The 27452-nt window shown below is 41.2% G+C and overlaps 1 protein-coding gene across 1 annotated transcript; it reads right to left on the bottom strand.

Moving 5' to 3' along the window:
- Nucleotides 1-13845: 13845 nt before the first annotated feature.
- On the bottom strand, nucleotides 13846-14295 carry LOC138883368 (uncharacterized). The gene has a single exon (XM_070164051.1). It carries the CDS (start codon nucleotides 14293-14295, stop codon nucleotides 13846-13848), a length of 450 nt encoding a protein of 149 aa, XP_070020152.1.
- Nucleotides 14296-27452: the final 13157 nt, after the last annotated feature.

Genomic DNA, 27452 nt, shown 5'->3' with positions numbered 1-27452 from the left:
GCAAGTACAATTAATTGAAATTTGTTAGTGCAAATGCTAGAAGAAGCAGTGCAGAATATCAGTTGACTATGCAAGAACAAAACAGTAGACCACGGACCGTGAAAAATGCATCGCATTGCAGAGAGGTGGGACTCAGACTACCCACTCTCTGATTCAATAGCACCGTGGACCGCGAAAAAAAGCGCGGCCATGGTGAGTGCACCGCGGACTGCGGAAAATCAACCGCGGCCACATACCCTCAAATGCACCTCTCTAAACTTTATCTTCGCGGACCGCGAAAAAACCATCGTTGCCATGGAGAGGCACCGCTATTAGCGGAAAATGCCACAGCTGACCATGGTTATCAAGACTTAAAAATCTCACAAAACATAGATGGCCATGGACCGCGATCAAACAATCGCGGACCGCGAAAGTCAAATTAGGGCTCAACACCCAGGGTTTCTAAATTTCAAGCATTTTGGCATTAATCAACACATTATCAATCCTCCTAGGTAGTTAATAACCATTTCTAACTAACTGAAACCTAATCTAATTAACACTATGGAACCCAAAGTCAAAATAGAAAGAAAAAGGAAGAAGAAGAAGTAATAACTATCAATTTAAAAGAAAATAAAAACAAAATTAAAGACTAAGGGTTGATTGGAATTACCGGATGTGAAATGTAAAACAAATGAAGCTCAGTTCTTGTGTTTGTACAAGCTAGGGCATGGGTGAACAATAGTCTATGTTGTTTGAGAATGCAAAGAGTGAAAAATGTAAAAGAGGACCTTGAGGTTCTATTTATAGACAGGCCCTGGGACCCACACATTCTTACCTACCGCGGCCGCAGTAAATGCACCGCGGACCGCAGTTGTGAAGTTCAGAAAAGCTGTTGCTTTGAGACCACTGCGGATCGCAAAAAATGCTCCGCGATAACGGTAATCTACCGCTGACCGCAAAAAATGCACCACGGCAGCGGTTGAAACTTCAGAGAACCTCCATTTGGACCTTTTAGCACCGATTGATCGAAGCCTACCCTGCACTACTATTGAGTAGCGAGAGAGGGTCGAAGCAGCTTTTACCCGATTTAGGGTCGGGATCGATTTCCACAGAGAGCTAGATGTTGGAGTCGGGTATCTATCTAATTTAGAGTTGGGTATGTGTTCCAAATTACACTTGTAAACATTTTTGGATTTTAGTTTTACTTCTACTGTTATCAAACTACAATTGTAAATTAAACTAGAATAAGCTAAAAGTAAAATATTGTGGGTTGTTCAAATGGTTTAAAAGGCACTAGGGTAGTCACTTTCGCCTAGGTGGTCATTTGACGGATACTTGAGTCTAAGGCATGATTGACATATTTTTGGAGTATGATATAACCGTTGCACGATTTTACCCACTGTACACCTCTCAGTGGTTCAAGTGATTTTGCCCGAATTTACTTTCTCAAGACCAATTGGGTATGCAAATTTGCACAAGCAATCAAGGTTCAAGTCAGGTATTACTCTCTCGAGGTTTAACCCTTTAATTGGGGCTATCAATCTCTTGAGTATGCCCCAATTCCTTGCTGGACCAATTTCAGAGACTCAAGCTCTCTCTCAAGAAGAGGTCAAGTCAACTAAACACAAACTAGTGTTTGCAACCACTAATTCAGTAATTAAACATAAAATTAGCCTAAATATCAAACACCCATAGTCAATCTAGCCCTAAAACACAAGACCCATCAATTACCCACACTAGGGTTGAGCCACAACCCTAGCTTATGGGTTTAGCTACTCATAATTAAAGAATAAAAGCAAGAAATATATGAAGAAAAACTCATATTAATTAATTACTAAGATAAACAAGAAGATTCAATGTTGAAATGTAGATAAAATTGCCCAAAATAGCTAAAATATTCGAACCCACGAGTGCAGCTCTCAGCTAAAACTATCTGATAACCTAAAAATGGGAAAAGACGCTATTTATACTAAGCTAAAAAATTTGGACAAAAATACCCCTGCGGGGCTAGTGCAGACCGCACAAAATCACGTACGGCCGCACTAAGGCTCTAGACTTGAAAATCGAACTCTCTGAACTGGGGCAATGCGGACCGCACAAGATGGACTGCGGCCGCGATGTCCTCTAGTGCGGTCCACATGAAATGGAGCGCGTACCGCATTGGCTATCCTTGGTTGTGCGGACCGCACTAAATCGAGTGTGACCGCAATAACTTTAGTGCGGACCGCATTAAATCCCATGCGTCTGCATTGCCTGATTTGCCTGAGTTGCATACTCTCTGAACCTCACTTGTGCGGACCGCACTGACCTTGTTTTGCTTGAGCTTTGTCTTGCCTTGATACTTGTGCAAGTTTCACTCCTTTTTGAGCTGATCTTTGATGTCTTGTCACTTTGTTGATCAAACCTGCAATCAAGCATAACTTGTGAGCCTTTTGGACTATTTTGTACACATTTCTAATCAAAACTTAAGCAAGAAGGAGTATAAAATGTAGCAAAATCCCTAGTTATCAACTCCCCCAAACTTAAGCTTTTGCTTGTCCTCAAGCAAACAAAATAAGACCCACCCCTCAAGTGAAAATCCCAGAAAATTCAGATGTCCTAAAATAACCTCATCTAGCATCAATTGGGACTAACAATTGCCCTCAATACAAATGAATTATTAACAACATTTACTCCTTGAAACACCATGGATTAAGTGCGACACAAGAGTATCAAGAGTTGACTCAACACATCAAAGAACTTTATCTATTACTTTAGTCATTGTGGAACCCAAACTCAAACATCCCCAACTCTTCCTAAACAAACCTCACCTTTAGAATAGTGGCACTCAAAACGAGGTCAATGGAAGTTCACTCATCTCTCTCAAGAAAAAGTCACAAGTCTGGCTTTAAGTACCATATGTTTTCCCCTTATGTGAATCACCACTAATGTAAGCTACATTCAACTCAAGATCATATTGGGATTTTGTGGAGACATGGTGAAGGCTTTTGGTTCAGGGTAGAAAATGTTTGGTCTAAGTAGGTCTTCCCTTAAGCACTTCTTTTATTTCATTTGGCACACATTCCCTTGACTCTTTGAGTCATTTCACTTCTTTCTAAGGGGTTAGAGAGACACAATATCACTCTTTCTTATACATTTCAAACCTTTTCTCCTTTTTCAACTTTCCACACCTTTCATTCATTGCTTTTCTTGAATCCCTTTTTTTATTCTTTTTTCACATTGAACATTCTTTTTGTCTTTTTGCTTTTCTTTCTTTTTCATTGCCTTTCCTTTTCTTCATATTTGTGCCTTTTTACCACTTTGTTGCAATCCTCGTCTCTCCCCCAAACTTATACTTTTGCCATGTGCTAAAGGAAATATCGGGTGCCAAGAGAGGGTCTCTTTTAGAACGGGTATAGGCTTGTATCATGGTTCTTGAAGGAAAAAAGTCTAAGGCTCAAAAGGGTTGACTAGGGATCTTATCATTGGTAGGTTATGAAAGTGTTCAAGCTATCATTTGGACCAATGAGAGCCTATAATCGTGTCTCAAGTCAAAATTCACTTAGGATTTCGCCTCAATAAACATTCAGGGCAAGTTCTAGACCAATGTCTCGGGACTTGGACTTGCAATGCAATTTATCGCCACACAAGCTATGGGATTGCTAAAGACACAGAGTCGGAGGCCCATAACAACCTTAGATAATATTTGAGCACACAATGGTCCCGAAAAAATACTTGATGATTATTTGTCAACACAAGAGTCTCAAAGTCACGACTTTCACCATCCTAAATGCAACAATTTGTATTTGACCATAAGATCAAAGGAAAATGTGCTAGGCCCAAGTGAAGCTTTGCTTGAGGTACCCTTAACCACTAACTACTAAAAACAAAAAGAAAAACAGACTCAAACCCTTAAGAAGGTTGTCACACCATCCATCATTGGGAAGAGCCACCCGATTCACACAAACTCTGCCTTTGGAAAGAACTGTGGCATTAAGAAAACCAAAGGCTTATTGCAAACTTTCAAAATACGAAGCTACGAACATAAATAAGAAGCTAAGAATGAAAAATTGCGAAAAATAAAATGAATATATACAAGAGGGGATTTGTCGAATATACAATAGATGGGATGAATATGTACAATGTAACATAACTTTATATACAGACTCAAAGTAAAATTAAAGTACGATAAATGTAACGAAATGTTAAAATTATATACAACCCAAAAATGAAAAATAAAGAAAACATAAAAACTGTCAAATATATATATTAATCCAAATCCATAAAAGTAGGGCCTACCCCCTCAAATGAAAGTATAGAGACTCCCTATGGCCTCTGCCTGCATGGGCTCCTAAGTGGTCCCTGGGTCCTCACTGTGCTCGGGAACCTCAGACTGGTTCCCTATGGCCTGCTGCTCTGCTGCTGGGACCTGGGCCTAGACCTGGGCAGGCTCCTGAGGTGCATCTTGTGGCTGACTGGAGGAGGCCTTCGGTGGGTCTGCCAACTGGATGACTGCATCGTCCGCTCTAGGAATCATCCTCTTCCTCTTGGGAGGCCTCAGGGACTGCTCGAGCTGGGGATGAGCTGATGGTACTAGGTCCTGTAGCAATAAGTCCAAAGGCAGATGATCTGCCTTCATCCTGTCAACATCAACCCTCAGCGCCTTTACGGGCTCCTTGGAAGCCCGCGTCTTCCTCAACCTCTTGTGCTCCTTAGCAAGCTCCTTGAGATCCTTGCTGTGTGAATCAACTGTATCTGTGAGCACCTTCTGAGTGTCGAGGATTTTCTTTTGGTTGGCTAGAATCTCCTTGAGGTCATCCTCTATAGACTGTGGGACCTGCGGAGGCGGAGGAGCCGATTGAGCCTCTACTGTGGTAGTGAGAATAGACAACTTGGATGACGCTGTCTGCATCCAGTTGTTGATACTGAGAAGAGCCTGGCTCAGTTGGTGGGTAGTCACTAGGTAAGCTTGGGAAGAGGGTATCTTTGGATCTGCTGAGGTGGATGGGCCAGGAGGAATGTCTGTGGAGGTGGAGGCAGGCTGAGCAGGAGCCACGACCATAACTGGCTCTTCAGACTTGCCAATTGGAGCAGTAGCTGTTCCCTTAAAGTTCTTGCTCTTTGGGTTGTCATCCCCCTGCATGCTGTACCATGAGAATGGGGCCCTCAATTTGACCTTGATATCAAATGGCCTCTTTTAAACTTCGAGGTCCCTAAAGTACATAGTCAAGAAGCTGGGGAAAGGGTAGTTTCTGTCATGCTCATTGCCTACAAGTGTGATTACCCGAGACATTACTTTCCCGACATTAATCAGGTAACCCGCCATGATCGATGCCACCAAAACTGCCCGATGAAGAGGGAGGGAGTTGTCATGAGTAGTGGGGTCTAATATGCTACACACAAATATTTCCCACCCCTTGGCTTCGAAATTCAGACTTCTTCTCAAATTTTCACTCCCGCATTTAGCTAATTGGGGGTGGTACCTGGGATTGCCAGATACTATGCCAACCAGGGACGAACTTCCTCGCCCAATTCCATCTTTACCATATACAGTTCCTCATCCTCCTCATCAAAGCCGAGGTAATCATTTATTGTTTTTCCATCAAAAAACACCTTCAGATTTTGCACCTTGGTCACTTTTGTGCCCTTTTTGATGTGGGAAACATTGGTATATAATTCCTTGACCAGGTGATCGTTTGCATCCTCACAATTGTTCAAGAAATACTCCCAGCCTACTCTCTCCCTAAACTGCCTTCTCACATTGGGGTTGTGAGGCAGCAAGTCCATATCCACAAAGCTCATCTCCGGGATTAATTTCCTCACCGGCCACCATTCCCTAAACTTGTGATAAGCTACCTCACTGACAAATCGGTCTTGCCACACCTCTGGTTTCCTAATTCTCGCAACCCCGCCAACCTGAGGTTCACCCCCTTCTCCTACTTCTCCTTCTCCTCCTACTTCCTCATCGTCTCTTACTGCACCCTCTCCTGATAATGAAGCTGTGGGAGAGGTGGAGTATTCATCCTCACCGCCTTCAGCTAAGCCCTCAAATGACCCAGAAGATACATTTACTGATGCTTGGGAAGCGGGGGAAGTGGGAGGAGTGCCTCTTAGTCTATTTCTCTCCGGCCAGTCAGGGATGTACTCTAGGATTGAGTCTGAAGATATCTCCCGGGAGGGCTCGTACTCAGTCCCAGACATGTCAATGTCCCTATCAGCAGCTTTAATCATCTTCCTCATGTTTTTAATATTTTGCCGGGCTTGAACAGTCAATCTTACCATTTTCTGTTTCCCTCCCTGGGAGGATTCTCCTCTGCCTTGTTGTTTAGAACCCTTGCCCTTTTTTTCACCATTGTCTGCAAACAAGTTCAGGTCTACTTTGTTAGTATCAGTGGATTCAATTAAGTTCACAGTTGCAGAAGAATAAAGGTTGCAGATAGTTGCAGAAATCACAAAGTGCGGATCGCACAAAATGGAGTGCGGTCGTACGGAGGCCAATGCGGTCCGCACAAAATGTCAATGCGATCCGCATAGAGGTGAGGTTCAGACTACACACTCTCTAAACAATTGCTCTGCGAACTGCACAAAAAGGCAATGCGGTCCGCATTGAGGCACCACTGACCGCACAAAATGCAATACGGCCACGGTCCTCGAAGATTAGCCTTCAGGACTTTTAGTAATGCGGTCCGCACAAAATGTTATTGCAGACCGCACAAGGGCACTGCAGATGGCACAAAATCGACCGCGGTCCGCACTGGGTGCCCAGTTACAGCACTAACTTAGGGTTAAATTCATTTTCTTTTAGGTCCAATATTTCACCTTAGTAAGGTTCCTAAGTGATTGCCCATTGTTTTTAACCACCTAATTCTACTTTAATCAAAGAATTAATTACCCTAACCTAACTAATTGAAGAAAATACGGGAATACTAGAATAAGAGACAAGAAAAACAAAAAGTAAAGGAGAATAACAAAATTAAAGCAATTAAAAAGAAGTTAAGTTACCAGTTGTGAGATGAAATGAATATTAATGAATCCAAGCAATTAATTACGAGCAACAGGGGTGACAAATAGTTCTTTAAGAGGTCTGAGAGTTCAAAGATCGAAAAGTGTAAAAATAGGGCCTCAGGCCCTATTTATAGAAAAGGACCTGGGGCCTAACTTACCAACCAATGCGGACCACACAGAATCGACTGCGGTCTGCACCACACAGCTTGATTTAAGTTTGAGAAGGCAAGCCACTGCGGTCCGCACAAAATGTCATGTGGCTGTAGTGGTCCACCGCGGACCGCACAAAATGTAGTGCGGCCGCAGTGGCAAACTTCAAAGAGCTGGACATTTCACTGTTCATCAGTGCGGTCCGCACTAAATGTAGTGCGTCAGCTTTGAAAACTTCAGAGACCTGACACTTTTTCCACTATGTTCTGTACTGCATCAACACAATCCTGTAGCATCTCACAACCAGTTAGTCCAAAAATAAATCCTATACTACCATGAAAATCAAAGAAAAACAAAAAGAAAAACACATGGGTTGCCTCCCAAGAGGCGCCTGATTTAACATCGCGGCAGGACACAGGTTACCATCACATCATTTGAGATAAAGAAGTGCCACGACGTGGCTGTCATCAATTTTTCCCAAGTAGTGCTTGACCCTATGCCCATTCACTCTGAAAACTTCACCATTTTTGTTCTTTAAATCAATAGCACCAAACAGGGTCACACACACCACTTCAAAAGGTCCACTCCATTTTGACTTGAGCTTTCCCGGAAACAGATGTAACCGGGAGTTGAACAAGAGAACCAAATCACCCACTTTGAACTCCTTGCTACGAGCATATTTATCATGAGGTACTTCATCTTGTCCTTGTACAAGGGCGAACTGGAGTAGGCATGGAATAGAAATTCATCAAGTTCATTAAGCTGCTCCACACGAAGATTAGCTGCAACATCCCATTCAAGATTTAGCTACCTCAAAGCCCACAAGGCCTTGTGCTCCAACTCAACTGGTAGATGGCAAGATTTCCCAAACACCAACCGATATGGAGACATACCAATCAGAGTCTTGTAAGCAGTCCTATAAGCCCATAGCGCGTCATTCAACTTCTTTGACCAATAAGTCCTATTTGCATTGACCGTCTTTGACAATATGCTTTTGATTTCCCTGTTGGAGACTTCAACTTGACCACTTGCTTGAGGATGATAGGGAGTAGAAACTTTGTGATTGACACCATACTTTGAAAGCAAAGTGTCAAAGGTTCTATTGCAAAAATGAGACCCCCCATCACTTATGATTGCACGAGGAGTGCCAAACCTTCTAAAAATGCTCTTCTTGAGAAATGCAACAACACTCCGGGCCTCATTGCTGGGCAATGCCACGGTTTCAACCCACTTTGAAACATAGTCCACAGTCACAAGAATGTATATGTTCCCACACGAGCTAACAAACGGGCCCATAAAATAAATGCTCCATACATCAAAAATATCAACCTCAAGGATGGTATTGAGAGGCATCTTATCTTTCTTCGAAATTCCCCTCCCCCCCCCCGCTCTTTGGCATTCGTCGCATCTCTTCACAAAATCACCTGCATCTTTGAACAAAGTTGGCCAATAAAACCCACAGCTAAGAACTTTAGAAGCCGTCCTCGCCCCGTCATGATGGACACCATAGGGAGAGGAATGAAAAGCCTCCAAGATACTCAATTTCTATTCCTTCGGGACACACCTTTAGATCAGACCATCTGTGCAGATCTTGAACAAGTACAGCTCATCCCAATAGAAATCCAAACTATCCCGTTTGAGCTTCTTCCTTTTGTTAGAAGAGAGCTCACATGGGATTATACCAGTCACAAGGAAATTAGCAATATCGGCAAACCATGGCATATCATTCATCGACACCGCAAGGAGTTGTTCATTGGGAAATGAATCATTGATCTGTAGGCCATCACGAGGCCTCCCCTCCTCCTCCAAGCGAGACAAGTGGTCCGCCACTTGGTTCTCACCACCTTTCCGGTCCACAATCTCCAAATCAAACTCTTGAAGTAACAAGACCCATCACATCAGTCTAGCTTTGGAATCCTTCTTTTTCATCGAGTACCGGAGTGCGACATGGTTGGAGTGGTGGTCAACTTATGCTTGAGAAGTTCAAAGGCTTGCATACATTTTTTCATCAAACATGAACTTAGCATCTTTTTCTAACAACTTGCACAAGGGATTCACTACCTTCAAAAAGTCTTTGATAAATCTCCGATAGAACCCCGTATGCCCAAGAAAACTTCGAACTCCCTTGACGGATGTAGGGGGAGGGAACCTTGAAATTACATTGATCTTTGCTTTATCTACCTCAATACCATGCTTTGAAATATTATGTCCAAGAACTATTCCTTCTTCCACCATAAAGTGGCATTTCTCCCAATTGAGGACAAGATTGGTTTCTTCACAACGGGCCAAAACTCTATCAAGATTCTTCAAGCACTCGTCAAATGAATCCCCCTCAACACTAAACTCGTCCATGAACACCTCCAAAATTTCTTCCACCATATCGGTGAAAATGGCCATCATACACTGCTGAAATATAGCCGGTGCATTACACAACCCAAAAGGTATCCTAGAAAAGGCAAAAGTGCCATATGGACAAGTGAATATGGTCTTCTCCTGATCTTCCGGAGCAATCAAGATTTGGTTGTACCCATAATACTCTTCCAAGAAATAGTAGAAGGAACGCCTAGAAAGTCGATCCAACATCTAATCAAGAAAAGGCAAAGGAAAGTGATCCTTGCGGGTCACTTTATTCAACTTGCGGTAGTCGATGCATACCCTCCAACCGGTAATAGTTCTTGTAGGAATCAACTCATTTTGTGAATTTGTAACCACGGTCATGCCACCCTTCTTCGATACACATTGCACCGATAAAGTCCAAGAGCTATCAGAGATGGGGTACACAACCCCGATATCCAACCACTTGATCACCTCCTTTTTCACAACTTCTTGCATTGCCTCGTTCAACCTCCTTTGATGCTCCAAGGAGGGCTTTGCATCATCTTCCAGAATAATCTTGTGCATATAGAATGCGGGGCTTATTCCCCGAATATCAACTAAAGTCTATCCAATTGCCTTTTTCCGCTTTTGAAGCACCGCCAATGTGGCATCAACCTGCATGTTAGTAAGACAAAAAGCAAGAATAACTGGCAAAGTAGAATTTGAGCCTAAGAACTCATACCTGAGGTATGGAGGCAGCGGTTTCAACATGAAATGGAGCGCGGACCGCATTGGCTTCAATCTCAAAAATAGCAACTCTATAATCCTTGGTTGTCCGGACCGCAGTAAAAAGAGTGCGACCGCAGTAACTTCAGTGTGGACCGCATTAAATCCCATACGGCCGCATTGCCTAATTTGCCTGAGTTGCATACTCTCTGAACCTCACTTGTGCGGACCACACAGAATGGTGTGCGGCCGCACTGGCCTTGTTTTGCCTGAGCTTTGTCTTGCCTTGATACTTGTGCAAGTTTCATTCCTTTTAGAGCTGATCTTTGACATCTTGTCACTTTGTTGATTAAATCTGCAATCAAGCACAACTTGTGAGCCTTTGGGGCCATTTTGCACACATTTCTAATCAAAACTTAAGCAAAAAGGAGTATAAAATATAGCAAAATCCCTAGTTATCACCGCTGACCGCGATTAATTTTTGCCTTCGCGGTAAGGCCATAGCGAGCACGAAAAATCGAACGCGGCAGCGGTCCAAACTTCAGAGAGTGCCAAATTTTTCCAAATTTGTCCTGCACTGCATCAAACATCCCTATGCACTTCTCACAATCAGTTAGTTCAAAAATACATCCTGCACTAAGAAGAAAATCAAAGAAAAACAAAAATAAAAACACATGGGTTGCCTCCTAAGAAACGCTCGATTTAACGTCACGGCACAATGCAAGTTACCATCAATCACTTGAGATGGATCAGTGCCACCACGTGGCTGTCATAAAACTTTCCAAGATAGTGCTTGACTCTGTACCCATTAACTCTGAAGGTCACACCATTTTTATTTTTCAAATCAAGATCACCGAAGGGAGTCATAAGCACCACCTCAAAAGGTCCACTCCATTTTGATTTAAGCTTTCCCGTAAACAGTCGTAACCGGGAATTGAACAAGAGAACCAAATCACCCACTTTGAACTCCTTGCCACGAGCATATTGTCATGAAGGCACGTTATCTTGTCCTTATACATGGACGAACTAGAGTAGGCATGAAACCGGAACTCATCAAGCTCATTATGCTACTCCACCCAAATATTTGCTGCCACATCCCATTCAAGATTTAACTTCCTCAAAGCCCACATGACCTTGTGCTCTAACTCAACCGGTAGATGGCAAGCTTTCCCAAACACCAACCGGTACAGAGACATACCAATCGGAGTCTTGTAAGCAGTTCTATACTTGTCACTAGTGATTGCTCTAGGAGTGCCAAACCGAGTAAAGATACTCTTCTTGAGAATGGCCACAATGCTCCGGGCCTTGTTTTTGGGTAAAGCTACGACCACAACCCACTTTGAAACTTAATCAACAACCACAAGAATGTACGTGTTTCCATAAGAGCTTACAAACGGACCCATGAAATCAATGCCCCACACATCAAATATGTCAACCTCGAGAATAGTGGTGAAAGGCATCTCATCCTTCTTTGAAATTCCACCCGCTCTTTGACATTCATCACATTTCTTCACCAGTTCACTTGCATCCTTGTACAATGTGGGCCAATAAAAACCACAATTTAACACCTTTGAAGCTGTCCTCGCCCCACCATGATGACTACCGTAGGGAGAGGAATGACAAGCATCTAGAATACTCAGTTGCTCCTCCTCCGGAACACATCTCCGGATCATACCATCATTACAAATTTTGAACAAGTAAGGCTCATCCCAGTAGTAGTCCAAGCTATCCCGTTTAAGCTTTTTCCTTTTTTTAGAAGAGAGCTCATACGGAACAATACCAGTTACAAGAAAATTGGCCACATCCGTGAATCAAGGCATGCTATTCACATATACAGAGAGGAGTTGCTCATCAGGAAATGAATCATTAATCTCGAGGCCACCACGAGGCCTCCTCTCCTCCTCCAAGGGGGCAAGTGCTCCGACACTTGGTTTTCACACCCTTTCCGGTCCATAATCTCTAGATAAAACTCTTGAAGCAATAAGATCCATCTCATCAACTGAGCTTTGGAATCCTTCTTTGTCATCAGGTAGCAGAGTGCTGCATGGTCGGTATGAACTATTACCTTGGCACCCATGAGATAAGGCCTAAACTTCTCCATTGCGAACACAATTGCCAATAACTCTTTTTCTGTCACTGTGTAATTCACTTGAGCATCATTTATTGTTTTTCTTGCATAATACACTGAGTGAAACATCTTATTCACTCTTTCACCCAAGACCGCTCCTATCGCAACATCGCTTGCGTCACACATGAGCTTAAAAGGTTAGCTCCAATTGAGTGGGGTAATAATGGGAGTGGTTGTCAATTTGTACTTCAGGAGTTCAAAAGATTTCATACATTCCTCATTGAACAAGAACTTGGCATCCTTTTCCAATAACTTGCACAAGGGATTCACTACCTTAGAAAAGTCTTTGATGAATCTTCGGTAGAACCCCGCATACCCAAGAAAACTCCTAACCCCCTTAACTGAAGTAGGAGGAGGAAACTTTGAGATCACTTCAATTTTAGCCTTGTGCACCTCTATGCCGTGCTTTGAGATCTTATGGCCAAGGAAAATGCTTTCCTCGACCATAAAGTGTCCTTTTCCTAGTTAACCACAAGATTGGTCTCTTCGCACCGGGCAAACACCTTGTCCAGATTCTTCAAACATTTATCAAACGAGTCATCCACAACACTGAAGTTGTCCATGAACACTTCCAAAATGTCCTCCACCATGTCGGTAAATACGGCCATCATACACCGCTGGAATATAGTCGATGCATTACACAACCCGAATGGCATCCTAGAAAAGGAGAAAGTGCCATACGGACACGTGAAAGTGGTTTTCTCCTGATCTTCCGAAGTAATCAAAATCTGGTTGTACCCAGAGTACCCATCCAAGAAACAGTAGAATGCACCCCCTGCAAGTCTATCTAGCATCTGGTCAAGAAAAGGCAATGGAAAGTGATCCTTGCGGGTCACTTTATTCAGCTTGCGATAGTCCATGCACACCCTCCATCTTGTGACAGTCCTGGTGGGAATCAACTCATTTTGCACATTGCTAACCACGGTCATACCACCCTTCTTTGGCACACATTTCACCGGTAAAGTCCAAGAACTATCTGAGATAGGGTACACAATCCCTGCATCTAACCACTTCATCACCTCCTTTTTCACAATTTCTTGCATAGCCTCATTCAACCTCCTCTGATGTTCCATGAAGGGTTTGGCTTCTTTCTCGAGAATAATCATGTGCATGCACAAGGTGGGGCTTATCCCCCGGATATCAATTAAAGTCCATCCAATTGCCTTCTTTCATTTTTGGAGCACCGCCAGTGTGGCATATACCTGTATGTTAGTAAGACAAGAGGAAAGAATAATTGGCAAATTTGAACTAAAGCCTAAAAATTCAGACCTGAGGTGTGGAGGCAAAGGCTTCAACTCCAACACAGGAGATTCCTCATTTGAGGGCTTTGTTGGTGGAGTCTTCCTATTCTCAAGATCCAAAAAGAGCTTCTGAGGCTCATAAGAGTAAGAGCCCATTCCATGTAAAGCATTGACACACTCCACCCGTCCCTCATCCTCATTTACATCAAGTTTCAACAACACCGCCTCTAGAGGGTCCTCCATATTGATCACTTCACTAGTATCATAAACTACCACTTCCGTGACAAGATCCATGAAAGAGCACACTTCAGTATTGTTGGGCTACTTCATTGACTTGCACACATGAAAGACCACTTTTTCATCACCCACCTGGAAGGTGAGTTCCCCTGCTTCCACATCAACTAAGGCCTTTCTAGTTGCAAGGAAAGGTCTTCCCAATATTATCGGAACCTCATGAACAACCTCACAATCCAAGATCACAAAGTCAGCAGGCAAAATGAACTTGTCCACCCGAACAAGAACATCATCTATAATACCAAGAGGCCTCTTCATAGTTCTATCTGCCATTTGCAGCCTCATTGAAGTAGCCCTTGGTTGCCCAATACCCAAAGTTTTGAACACGGAGTAAGGCATCAAATTGATACTTGCACCCAAATCGCACAATGCCTTTGCAAATTCCCCGCTCCCAATGGTACATGGGATGGTGAAAGCACCGAGATCTTCAAGCTTTGGAGCCATCGAGTGCACAATTGCAGTTAGTTGGTGAGTCATTTTGATGGTCTCACAGTCCATGGATCTCTTTTTAGTCACCAAGTCTTTCATGAATTTGCGTAACCCGGCATTTGCTCGAGAGCTTACACCAAAGGAACATTGATTGATAAGCTCTTCATCATGTCAATAAATTTTCTAAATTGGTTCTCATTCTTTTGCTTTGCAAGCCCTTTAAGGTAAGGTGGAGGAGGCCTTGGCAAGGGAGCCTTAGCCTTGGGCACTACCGTTTCCGGTATATCTATTACCTGTTCCTTAGACGGTTTTACGTCATCTTGGGTATCCACCTCATCATCATGAACATCAATCCTCACTTCCGCATTCACATTCTCTTCTCTCACTTGCTCATCAACTAAAGGAATATCATCATCTTGCACTTGAATCTCATCACTCACAATTTCCTTTTGCTTGGAGGTATTCACATTACCACCTCGACCACTTCTAGTAATCACCACCACTGCATGCTCGATGTTGTTCCCACCCTTCAAGTTTACTACCGTATTACTAGGTAGAGCCCCGTTAGGGCGAGTATTCAAAGATTGTGAAATCTGGCCAAGTTGAACCTCCAAATTCCAGATTGAAGTATTATGGGATGCCAACTGGGCATCAGAGTCGATGTTCTTCTTCATCATTTGTTCAAACATCATCTTGATCCTTCCCATCTCATTGTTTGATGAGCTAGTACATTGGGACGGATATGTAGGTAGGTTGTTTGGTCGTTGATACATCGGAGGCCTTTGAAAGCCTTGCCCCCGATTACCTCGATTGCCATTGTTCCAACCCCCTTTGTTGTTGTTTCCTCCCCAATTTCTATTGTTGCCACTCTAGTTGCCCTGATTGTTCTAGTTACCCCAATTTTGTTTGTTGTCCCCCAGTTGCCATTGCCTTGTTGGATTTGATTCCCCCAATTTCCTTGGGATCTCTATTGTTGTTGTTGGTTAGGAGAATTGCCCCTTTGTCCTTGGTTATTGTTCAAATACTACACTTCTTTATTTTGCTCATCATAGCCCTCATCTTGATTGAAACCACCACTACCCTGGTCATATTGATCCGGACTACATTGACCTTGTTGACCTCTTTGTCACCTCTTGTTGACCAATATGTTGACACCTTCCATAGAATTTACTTGTCTAAGAGCTTGAACTTGTTGCAATTGAGCTTTTTCTAACTGGTTCATTGTGGTAGTTAACTCTGCTATTGCCTGACCATGATCATAGAGCTCTTTGTGCAAGTGGATGATAGTGGGGTCACCTTTTGGTACATTGGCTTGACTTTGCCAAGCTGAGGAAGTATCTGCCATCTCATCCAATATCTCACACGCCTGATCATAATGTGTGTTCATTAAATTTTCCCCTCCTAACTGATTCACTACACATTGATTGGTCATGTTAATGCCACGGTAGAATGTCTGCTGAATCATTACTTCGGTCATGTCATTGTTCAGACATTCTTTCACCATTGTCCGATATCTCTCCCAGATCTCATGAAGTGGTTCATTAGGTTCATGTTTGAAGGCCAAAATCTCATCTCTCAAAGTCACCATATGCCCCGACGAGAAAAACTTTGCTATGAACTTGTTCGCCAACTCATCCCAAGTAGTGATGGAATGGTTGGGAAAACTTTCAAGCTAGTCCAAGGCTTTCCCTCTAAGTGAAAAAGGGAACAATCTCAACCGAAGTGCATCCTCTAACACATTTGTTTGCTTGCTTCCCCAACAGGTATCCACAAAGCATTTAAGATATTTATAAGCATTCTGATGGGGAGCACCGGTGAAATACCCTCGCTGCTACAACAATGTCAACATCACATTTGTAATTTGGAAATTGCCCGCCTGGATCCAGGGTGGGAAAATTGCACTAGCATATCCTTCATTTGGAAGCACCCGAGGAGCCGCTCTTGGAGGTGGTGGGGGAGGGTCTAGAACATTATCATTGGCCTGACAGCCTCTTCTTTGAGCTTGAGAGACTATAGGTACCTCATCATCAATATTGTCATCTACCTCCACCCCCGGAATAGCATTTCCAAGAGGGCCATTGTTATTGTTCGCCATTTTATACCTAAATTGGCGACACACACAAATTAGTATCATAGAAGGAAAGAAAAACAATACACAAAACTATTTAGATAGATGGCCAAAATAGTTAGCTCCCCGGCAACAACGCCAAAAAGTGGTCGGGTCCAACCCTACACTATTACAGAGTGGCAAGAGCGGTCGATGCAGCTTTTACCTGAGAAGGTCGGGATCGAATCCACAGGGAGCTAATACAATATTTGGAGTTGGATTCCTATATAATCTAGTAGTGTGTAGTGCTCTTGATTACTCTTCCAATTATTCTTGTTTGTTTGTTACTTCTAATTTTATACTAATGATGTGCAAAATTAAGCTAAGTAGATATGTTTGTAGAGTTTTCTAAATGGGTAAAGAGGCACTAGGGAAGTGACTTGCTCCTAGGCGAGTATCTAACAAGATTTAGAACTTAGGGCAATAATATTATAGGTTGGATCTTGATATAGCCAATGCATGAAGCTACTCACTCTAAACCTCTCAGTAGTAAGAGTGATTTTGCCCTAATTGTCTTTCTCAAGCCCAATTGGGTGTTCAATTTGTGCAAGCAATGTTGGCTCAAGTCGGGTATTAATATCTCTAGGTTTAACCCTTTAGTTGGGGCTATCAATCTCTTGAATACACCCCAATTCCTTATTGGCCTGAAATTCCTAGACTTAGTCTCTCTTTCTCAAGAAGAGCCTAAGTTAAAAAGGCACAAATTAGTGTTTGCAACCACTAATTCAACATAGAAAGTATAAATCAGGCCAAATAACAATCACCCACAAACATCTAAGCCCTAAAATAAAAGACCCATTAAATATCCACACTAGGGTTGAGACACAGCCCTAGCTAATGGGTTTAGCTACTCATAATTGAAGAAGAAATCATAGATTGAGATGATGAATAATCCATAAATTGTAATTACAAGATAAGAGACTAAGATTAATTGCTAAGTAAGCTACAAAATTACTCAAAATAGACAAAAATGGCGCTTCACGTTCTCAGCTAACGTAACATGACCTAAAAATTTGAAAAAAGTAGTATTTATACATAACCAAATTTTTCGGACAAAAATGCCCCTGACGGAGGTATAGCTGATAGCGGTAAATGGACCACTTCAGTGGTGAGGCTACTGCGACCATGATAAATCAACCGCGGACCGCGATCATTAGCTTTAGCTCAGACTCCAGGCTCTCTGAATCTCTTCTCTGCGGACCGCTTTCGCGATAGGGGTACCGCGGCCTCATAAAAACACTACGGGTCGCGGTAACTTGCAATTCCTCATATTGTATATCTCTGAACCTTAGCATCACATACCGCGATAAAAGAATCGCGGTCGCGGTGGATTTTTCGTTGTAGCACTGCTTTTACTTGGCTTTGAACTTGTGTAGGTTTCACTTCTTTTTGAGCTGGTTATGACATCCTTGTCTCCTTTTGCCCAAATACTGCAAACAAGCACAACAAGTTAGCTTTTGGGAATACTTATACACATTTTAGTCCAAAACTTAAGCAAAAAGGAGCATAAAATAGACTAGAATCCCTAGTTATCAGAGCATATCTATCGTAGTTCATAAACTACCTACCAATACAATATGTCTGCCTATAAAGCAGAAACTCAGAAAGTTCAAGCCTGATATGAGTTTGAAAATTAAAGAGGAAGTCACCAAGTAGATCAAAGCTAAGGTTCTCAGAGTGGTTGAATATTCCACTTGGTTGGCCAACATCGTGCCAGTTCCGAAGAAGGATGGGAAGGTCAGAGTATGTGTCGACTATCAAGATTTAAATAAAGAAAGTCCCAAAGATGATTTTCCATTACCCAATATACGCATACTGATTAACAACTATGCCAAGCATGAACTCTAATCCTTTGTGGATTGCGTCGCGGGATACCATCAGATCTGGATGGATGAGGAAGATGGCGAGAAAATAGCCTTTATCACTTTGTGGGGGATGTATTGTTACAAAATGATATTGTTTGGACTGAAGAATGCCCGGGCCACTTATATGATATCCATGACAACCATTTTCCATGACACGATTCACAAAGAAATAGAGGTGTACGTGGATGATGTCATTATCAAATCCAGAAGAAGTGCAGATCCTATAGCAAATTTAAGGAAATTCTTTAATCGACTTTGAAGGTACAATCAGATACTGAGTCCTGCAAAGTGTTCCTTCAAAGTCCCTGCTAGAAAATTACTAGGTTTCATCATCAATCGTCGGGGGATTTAATTAGCCCCTTCAAATGTCAAAGCCATACAAGATTTTCCACCTCCGAAGAGAAAGAAAGATGTGATGAGCTTCTTGGGGTATCTCAATTACATCAGCAGATCCGTAGCACAGTCGACCGTGACCTGTGAGCCAATTTTCAAAATGTTGAAGAAAGATGTTGCAACAAAATGGACTGAGAATGTTAGAAAGCCTTTGACAAAATCAAGGATATCATATCCACACCACCTGTTTTGGTCTTGCCGGAACCTGGTAAACCTTTACTACTCTATTTGTCCGTACTAGATGGAGCCTTTGATTATGTTTTGGGACAACATAACGAGACGGGAAGAAAATAATATGCCATATATTATCTAAATAAGAAGTTCACGCCTTATGAAGCATGGGATTCTTTGCTGGAATGCATCTGTTGCGCCCTGACGTGGATAGCTCAGAAATTGAGGCACTACTTCTGCGCCTACACTACATATCTCATATCAAGGATGGATCCCCTGAAATACATCTTTAAGAAACCAATGCCTACAGGGAATCTAGCAAAATGGTAGATATTGCTAAGTGAGTTTGATATTATCTATGTGACTCAGAAGGCGGTCAAGGGACAGGCTTTAGCAGATCAACTCGCAAAAAATCCTGTGGGAGGGGAGTACGAACCATTGAAAATATATTTTCCCGATGAAGAAGTGTCGTTTGTAGGAGAAGATTTACTGAAGCCTACGACAGTTGGAGAATATTTTTCGACGGAGTTGCAAATTTAAAAGGAGTGGGTATTGGAGTAGTTCTGGTGTCAGAGATAGGCCAACATTATCTGGTATCCACGAATCTCAGGTTTTCGTGCACCAACAATATGGCAGAATATGAGGCTTGCATCATGGGCCTCAATTTAGCTATCGACATGAATATACAGGAATTGTTGGTATTGGTGATTCATATCTTCTGGTACATCAGGTTCAAGAAAAATAGGCTACAAAGAATACTAAGATACTACCATATCTATATCATGTGCAAGAGTTGATGAAGAGGTTCACGAAGATAGAATTCTTACATGCTTCGAGAATCCAGAACGAGTTGGCAGATGCACTGGCTACTTTGTCTTCTATGATACAACATCCGGATAATAATTTCATCGATCCTATTCCAGTAAGGATGCATAGTCAGCCAGCTTATTATGCTTGTGTTGAAGAAGAAATAGATGGGAATCCATAGTTTCACGATATTAAGAAATATTTGGCAAAAGGAGAATACCTGGAGCATGAAAATCATACCCAGAAATGCACGCTCTGGAGATTGTCCAATAATTTCTTCCAAAGTGGAGGAATTCTGTATAGAAGGACTCCAAACCTAGGGTTACTACAGTGTGTTGACGCCAAGGAAGCTTCCAAACTACTCGAAGAGATACATGCCGTAACTTGCGGACCACACATAAACGATTTCGTTTTAGCAAAGAAGATATTAAGAGCAGGATACTTTTGGATGACTATGGAAACAGATTGCATCGGGTATGTCCAAAAGTGTCACCAATATCAGGTACATGTAGATATGATACGGGTACCACCAAAGAACTAAATACAATAAGTGCACCATGGCCTTTCGCCGCTTGGGAATGGATGTCATCGGTCCGATCGAGCTCGCCGCTTCAAACAGTCACATGTTCATTTTAGTGGTCATAGACTACTTCACAAAATGGGTTGAGGCTGCATCTTACAAGGTGGTAACCAAGAAAGTCGTCATAGATTTTGTCAAGGATCGTATTGTCTGCCAATTCGGGGTACCAGAATCCATCATTACCAACAATGCCACCAACCTCAACAACGATTTAATGAAAGCTATGTGTGAAACCTTCAAGATCAAGCATAGGAATTCCACAGCATACAGACCTCAAATGAATAGAGTCGTGGAAGCCACCAACAAAAATATAAAGGAAATTCTGAGGAAAATGGTAGACAACCACAAGAAATGGAACGAGAAATTACCATTTTCTTTATTGGGATATCGTACCATAGTTCACACATCAATCGGAGCAACTCCTTACATGTTGGTTTACGGTACTAAAGTTTCCATTCCGCCCGAGGTCAAAATTGCTTCTTTGAGAATCATACTTGAAGCAAAACTCAGTGATGCAGAATGGATAAGGCGTCACTATGAACAATTGGCTCTTATCGACAGAAAAATGATGAATGCGGTATGTCATGGTGAACTTTATAAGAACAGAATGTCCAGAGCATTCAACAAAAGGGTCAAACCTAGACATTTCACACCGGGGTAGCTGGTGTTGAAATGAATCTTCCCACATCAAGACGAAACCAAAGGAAAGATTTAACCCAATTGGTAAGGTCCCTGCATGGTTCACAAGGTACTAACAGGAGGCGCACTCATACTTGCAAAAAATGGACAGAGAAGTTTGGCCAAAGCCTATCAATTCGGACGCAGTCAAGAGATACTATATTAAAATTATTTACATTTTTTTATGTAACTGAACTACGTTTGACCAGATTCCTGTTTAACAGGGGATATGTAGACAACACTATGGGTTCGGTCACATCTCAATAAAATTTTCATTTTCCCACAACAAGAAACTAAGGCAGAAATTTGAGGAGGACCCTCAAGATTCTGGAGCAAGTCCAAACAAAGTCATCATATACAAGACAGTGAGAGAATCAATTAAGTAACTGGGGCAGAATTTTGAGAAGGATTCTCAAAATTCCGAAACAAATCCAGCAAACTTCGTCACATGCAGAACGGCCGAAGAATCACTTATTAAACTGGGGCAAAATTTTGAGGAGGACCCTTAAAATTCTGGTGCAAAGAAGTCGTGATGTCTCTAAAGTGTCGCAGTTATTGGTTCATTTAATTTACTCGATATCGTAAACTACTAGGTTTTAAAATAACTATGTTTATCAAATGCATGCATACTTTTCGAAAACTTTATTTCTATGGCAGCTAGATGTTACCCAGGGTAACTCGAACAGGATCTCTAGAGCAAAGCAAAACAAAACAAGCAGGCAAAGGCATGAACCAACCTTCCCCGCAAAACTCACGATTTTTCTTTGGATGTAGGCATAATGAACATGACAAGAGCATCCGTAATTTACACGTGCCAAAATCACTATCTTCATAATGGCAAGGCTGCCAAATGTAAATATGTCTCCAGATATGAAAATACTCTGCTACTACTTATTTTATGTCCACTGCATGAGACTAAGCATTGTCTCCATTTTGCATAAGGCTAAGCCTTGCCTCCTTGGATGCATAGGGCTAAGCACTGCCTTCCCCTGCATGAGACTAAGCATTGTCTCCATTTTGCATGAAGCTAAGCCTTGCCTCCTTAATTTCATAAGGCTAAGCACTGCCTTCCCATTTGCATGAGACTAAGCATTATCTCCTCTTCTTGCATAAGGCTAAGCACTGCCTTTACTCGTCTCCTCTTCTTGAAAAAGGCTAAGCACTGCCTTTCCTCGCATGAGACTAAGCATTGTATCCTCTTCTTGCATGAGGTTAAGCCCTGCCTCCTCAGTTGCATAAGGCTAAGCACTGCCTTCTATTGCATAAGACTAAGCATTATCTCCTCTTCTTACATGAGGCTAAGCCCTGCCTCTTCAATTGCATAAGGCTAAGCACTGCCTTCCTCTGCATGATACTAAGCATTGTCTCCTCAATTGCATAAGCCTAAGCACTGCCTTCCATTGCATGAGACTAAGCCTTATCTCCTCTTCTTGCATAAGGCTAAGCCATGCCTCCCTAATTGTATAAGGCTAAGCCCTGCCTCCCCAATTGCATAAGGCTAAACACTGCCTTTCCTTGAACGAGACTAAGCATTGTCTCTCCTTGCATAAACACAAATGTTGCACTGTTCAAAACCTTGCATTATTCTCTCGGGGCTAGGCTCTGCACCCCCTCCCCCCACGACCTTACACATGACTAAGCTCTAACCTGTCTCATCTCAAGCATCATGTCTTTGCATCTCATAGGCTGAAGCATTGCCAAATTTTTCGAAGGCGTCATAGTCTGAAGGCATCATCCTCGTAGCCGGAAGATACCATGTCATAGCCTGAGGATATCGCAATATTGCACATCATTATTAGAAGGTGTCATGGTTCATAGGCACCATTCCCATGGCCCGAGAACAATATTTCATGGCCTGCAAATCCTTTATCTCATGATTCATGGCCCAAGACGTCATGGTCTAAGGACATCATCTTCACCGTCAGAAGACAACCTTTATGGTCCAAAGTGAATTTGCATCATATTTAAATTTCCGCAATAGCCTACATATATTTGTGTGCATTGTGTTTTAAGTTTTTGTAGGTAATCCAGGAAGTAACCGTTCTTCAAACGGGGCAACCTTCGCTCTGATTTCCGCTCACATCATTCACACCCTACCATTATTTCAAACGTAACCGACTCCCATCCATTATTCTCTTTTACTCTATGGCCATTCAGATATCTGCCCTGTGATACATCTGTAACATCTCATATTCACATTTGTGACTTCGCACAAATTCATAAAATACTATCCTACTCAAAAGAACCCCTTTCCGAAACACACGACCATTCCTATAATAACACCATCGGTTTCGTTCATCGTTGGATCCAAAGCTAAACATGGCCTGATTCCTGTAAAACCAGGGATATTTAGGCAGCTCAGAGACTATAGTTTGGCCTATATTTTTCAAAACACCTCATTCAGTCAAAATCGGTCATCATTTCTTTACCCAACAACTCTTTCATACTTCCCGGGTAAAGAGGTGCAGCTGTTGATACCCTTGTTTCTCATATTTTCCAAATATACATACATACTTTCAGAATAGTGAACATGCATCACCATTTGATTTGCAAGCATGCACAAGTATTTTTTGTAATTTTCCATAATTTTTAAAAGAATTTAAATAAATTTATTTCTGTATTTAATTATATAAATATTCAATAATTACCATCCAAATTATTTTTATGATGATTCAATCATATAAATATTTCATTTATGTCAAATGAGGTTTTAAATATTTTCAGTGCATTTCTTATAATTATATTTGTATTTTTAAGGCTAAATTGCACATCTTTGCAATAATAGCCCATATTAATGTATAATTAATTTATTTATGCAAAAAATAATTTTTTATATTTTTAAAATATTAAGTAATTATTTAAAATATTTTAGTGCACAAATGATATTTTTTTATTTATTTATCACTTTTATAAATTATTTATTTGATTAATATTAGGTATTAAAAAACTAGCCTAAAAACCGCCCATTTTTCGGACCAATTGTTGGCCAAAACCTAACACCCAAGCCCAAACAAAACACCCATTTACAAAACCCGGTCGGTACCCATTTTATACGACCCGCCCGTTTATCCTTAATCCCAGTCGGTGATCTCTCAAGATCAATGGCCCCCATTCACCCTCTTTAATTATCCAAACCTGCCCAAACCCTAACAATTCTCACCACCCTCCGTCCCTAAATCCTCTCTACTCCCTATACTTCTCTGAGAAACCCTAGTCTCCGGCTCTCAAAACCCTCCCCTAATCCCTCTTCTAATGGGATTTCCCTCTCATCTGCTTACCATATTAGTATCTTTCCGCTACTTGGTGTTTCTCCATGGTATTACTTAGTACTTACATAAACATGGCAAGTACTATCTCTCCAATTCTGTCCAAATGAGTTCTATTTCTGGAATCTGGACTGTATTTCGTCTACACGCGTTTGATTCTGTATTATGTGAGTCCGATATCGTTTGGATTTCTGGGATTTACACTTTTCCTAAAAAACTAGTGTTTACCGAATTTCTCTCTTAAATTGATTTCAAAATTTATTTGAATTTTTTCTTATCTTGTTTCTTGTTTATTTTACTATGTTTCCTTATATGTTTGCCCGATTTTTCTTTCAATTTTTTGTCAATATTCATCTGGCCGTAATTTAGTGTTTTATATCTCTTTAGATAGGACCAAAATTAGTTCGATTCTCTAATTTTTAGTGTTATTTGTGTCTATATTCATACTATGCTATTGTGTTTATGTATATTCCTTCAATATTTGCTTTCTCTGAAATTAGGGTTTACCCATTTCCCCTAAATCCAATTTTATTGATTCTACATGCTTTGGTTTCTTTATTTATGTTCAAATTTTACAAATTTTCCTTGTTTACTTATCAATTTCTACACTATATAAACCCCTCCCCATTTCCCCTTTAGGACAGACTTGAAAACTCAGTATAACCCCACTAGATCTAGACTTTACTCTGTTTTTTCTCATTCTATACTATAGTCTTGGCTGGCTGAAAGCCAAGGCCATTAAGTTTTTGGGTTTCGCTCCTCATTGACGATTCAAAATACTGTGGGTTTTGTGCTTTTTCGTGCATTTCTCGTTTAATTGGTGAGGCACTTAAACTTTTGCACTTGCATTCTTACATATCCCTGATTTGTATATGTTATTCTATATGAATCCATGATCCAATGTGCATACGAGTAATATTTAGGCATTATCTTTGTTAAGTTGTGTATATCTTGGTCTCTTGGACCTTTGTTTGCTCCTAATATTGCCTGTTCTGAAGTTATTTGGACCCTTTTATGACCTATTCAGGTAGTGTATTGACTCTGGAGTGTCTATGAACATGTTTATTCACCTATCCCCCCTCTTTCTGATTCCCTGCAGTGCTCTGTGTTGAGCCTTTTTCTGTGTTAGTCATTATGGCCCTCAGTATGCTAATTTGATTCCATATCCCTTTAGTATCTAATTGTGATCTCAGCATGTTTTGAATTGTCACTTTAAGGTGCTAGGCTAAATCTATGAATCATATCATGTTAACTAGACCTCTATGTCAATGCCTGAATGCTTATTTGCTAGTTGTGTGCCTTTCATGCTATCGAAAATCTCTGTAAAATGCCTTGGAATATGTGTCTGTGATCCTGCCCCGTTGCTAACATGATGCCTTCCACTTTCTGCGATTATGTGGTTCAACACATTGTTGCCTGCATACTTAGCATAATTCCCAATCATGTTTCAACCTGTCTAGTGATAATAACCCCAATCAATCCTGCAAACATGTTCTTATCAGCATGTGACTCTTTCTGTGCTAAGTGTTGAATCTATTTCCCTAAGTTTACATTAAGTTGGCTTTTAAATTCTGTGATTTGGTCAGTTGTTTTGCCTAATATTTTCAACTTGGTCATGTTCTTTTAAACCCCTCGCTTCTTGTCCCTCGACTTTAGTCTTTTCTCTTTCACCTCTTCCTTAAGTTCTCTTCTTAGCCGGCTGAAAGCCAAGGCTATTCTAATTCTGTCCTTTGACCTCTCTCTAGTGTGAGCACTGCTCGGGGTCCACGTGAGGCCCTTGTGAACTCTGACACACTAGAACTTAGTCTCTAGTCCCTCCTCTAAACAATCTCTGTGAACTTCCCTAGTGTGAGCACTGCCCTAGGTTCTTAAAGCCCTTGGAAACTCTGACACACCAGGGATTTGGGTTTTGTGTACTCATCTTTGATACATAGATAAATCACTCACCACTGATCATGTTGTATCTATGAACGTGGGCTTCTAGAGCTATTGTTATTTGAAGGTCTGGCTTGTCCAGGTGTATTCGGGCCTGCTATAGGCTCCCTATTATTATACTATTCTATAATTCACTACATTCATTTTTGGGTCTGTAATAATTGTTGTAATAATATTTTGGCGTGTTAGTGAAACTGGGAAAGATATTTTCGTGCACTTGCAACAAATTGGGTAGACATCTTGACTATAGGTTCAACAATATGCTATTGCGTGTTCAGTTATTGTGTGTTAGAAAGAATGCCTATAGGTATCATATTATGTTCAGCCATTATATGTTAGCAATCCTGCCTATAGATTCAATATTTGGTTTAATCGCATTAGAAACCATGCCTATAGGGAATTGTATATTCAATGTGTATGCAAAACCTCATTCACATGTTGTTCTGTTTACCAATTATAGAAATCATGTCTATAAGATCTAAAATTGGAACATATTATAGAAAGCATGCCTATAAGTTGAATCAACCTAATTATCATTTCTGCCCGCTTATTCATGAGTTCCAAATACTGTGTTGTTGCCTTCACTAGAAAATATGCTTATAGGATTCAAACGAATAATTCTAGATCTGTTTCTGTGACCTACCCTTTTTTATTATCGCATAGAAAACCTAGACATCACGCCTATAGGTTTAATCTCCTTATGTTTAAAATCAGTAGGCTAATCATACAGGTCTTGGAAAATATAATGGCTTTTTCGTATAACTGTCCGCCCATATAAATCCAAATTCATATAGAGATCCTGCCTATAGGTTTCTATAATCTTAACTATTTAAAATCAGCAACTGTCTTTGATAATTTGACTGGCGTGCATTTGTTATCCAATTGTGGAGGCCAACTTGAGCCCTTACTTGCTTATAAATGAAAGTCCAAACTGTTTTTGTCTGTCTCTTAGTATTTTTACCTTTTGAGCAACCTAAGTTAAGGTCTAGAACTACCTAAATAGAGGTCTAAAGCCTCCTGGACCATAGGCATGGGACGGGTAGTGCACGCATAGGGTACGGTTTAGAATCAATTAGTGCGCTTTAGGTAATAACTTAAAGATAGTAATCGGGTAGCAAAAGATAATAGTCTGTGCCCGCTAAATAATATGAGTAACATCCCATCTTGAGGGAGTTACGAAGTATTATTTATGTTGCACGGGGTGATCCTTTAGCGTAAAAAAATTAGGACCCCCACCTTGTCTTTCCTCAATTATTTGCGTTTAATGAACTTCCTGAATCCTTTGTCTCTTAGTTCTGATCACATAAGACTATTTCATATAATTGATTTCAGCTGGAACCCATAGTTGTGGACCTCGAAGAGTGCATAACACCTTCTCTTCGAGGTAATTTCGAGCCCTTACC

Source organism: Nicotiana sylvestris, chromosome 12 (genome assembly GCF_000393655.2).
Source record: "Nicotiana sylvestris chromosome 12, ASM39365v2, whole genome shotgun sequence".
NCBI lineage: Eukaryota > Viridiplantae > Streptophyta > Magnoliopsida > Solanales > Solanaceae > Nicotiana > Nicotiana sylvestris.
Note: the sequence above shows the minus strand (reverse complement) of the source record. Positions and strands in the feature narration are given on the sequence as shown.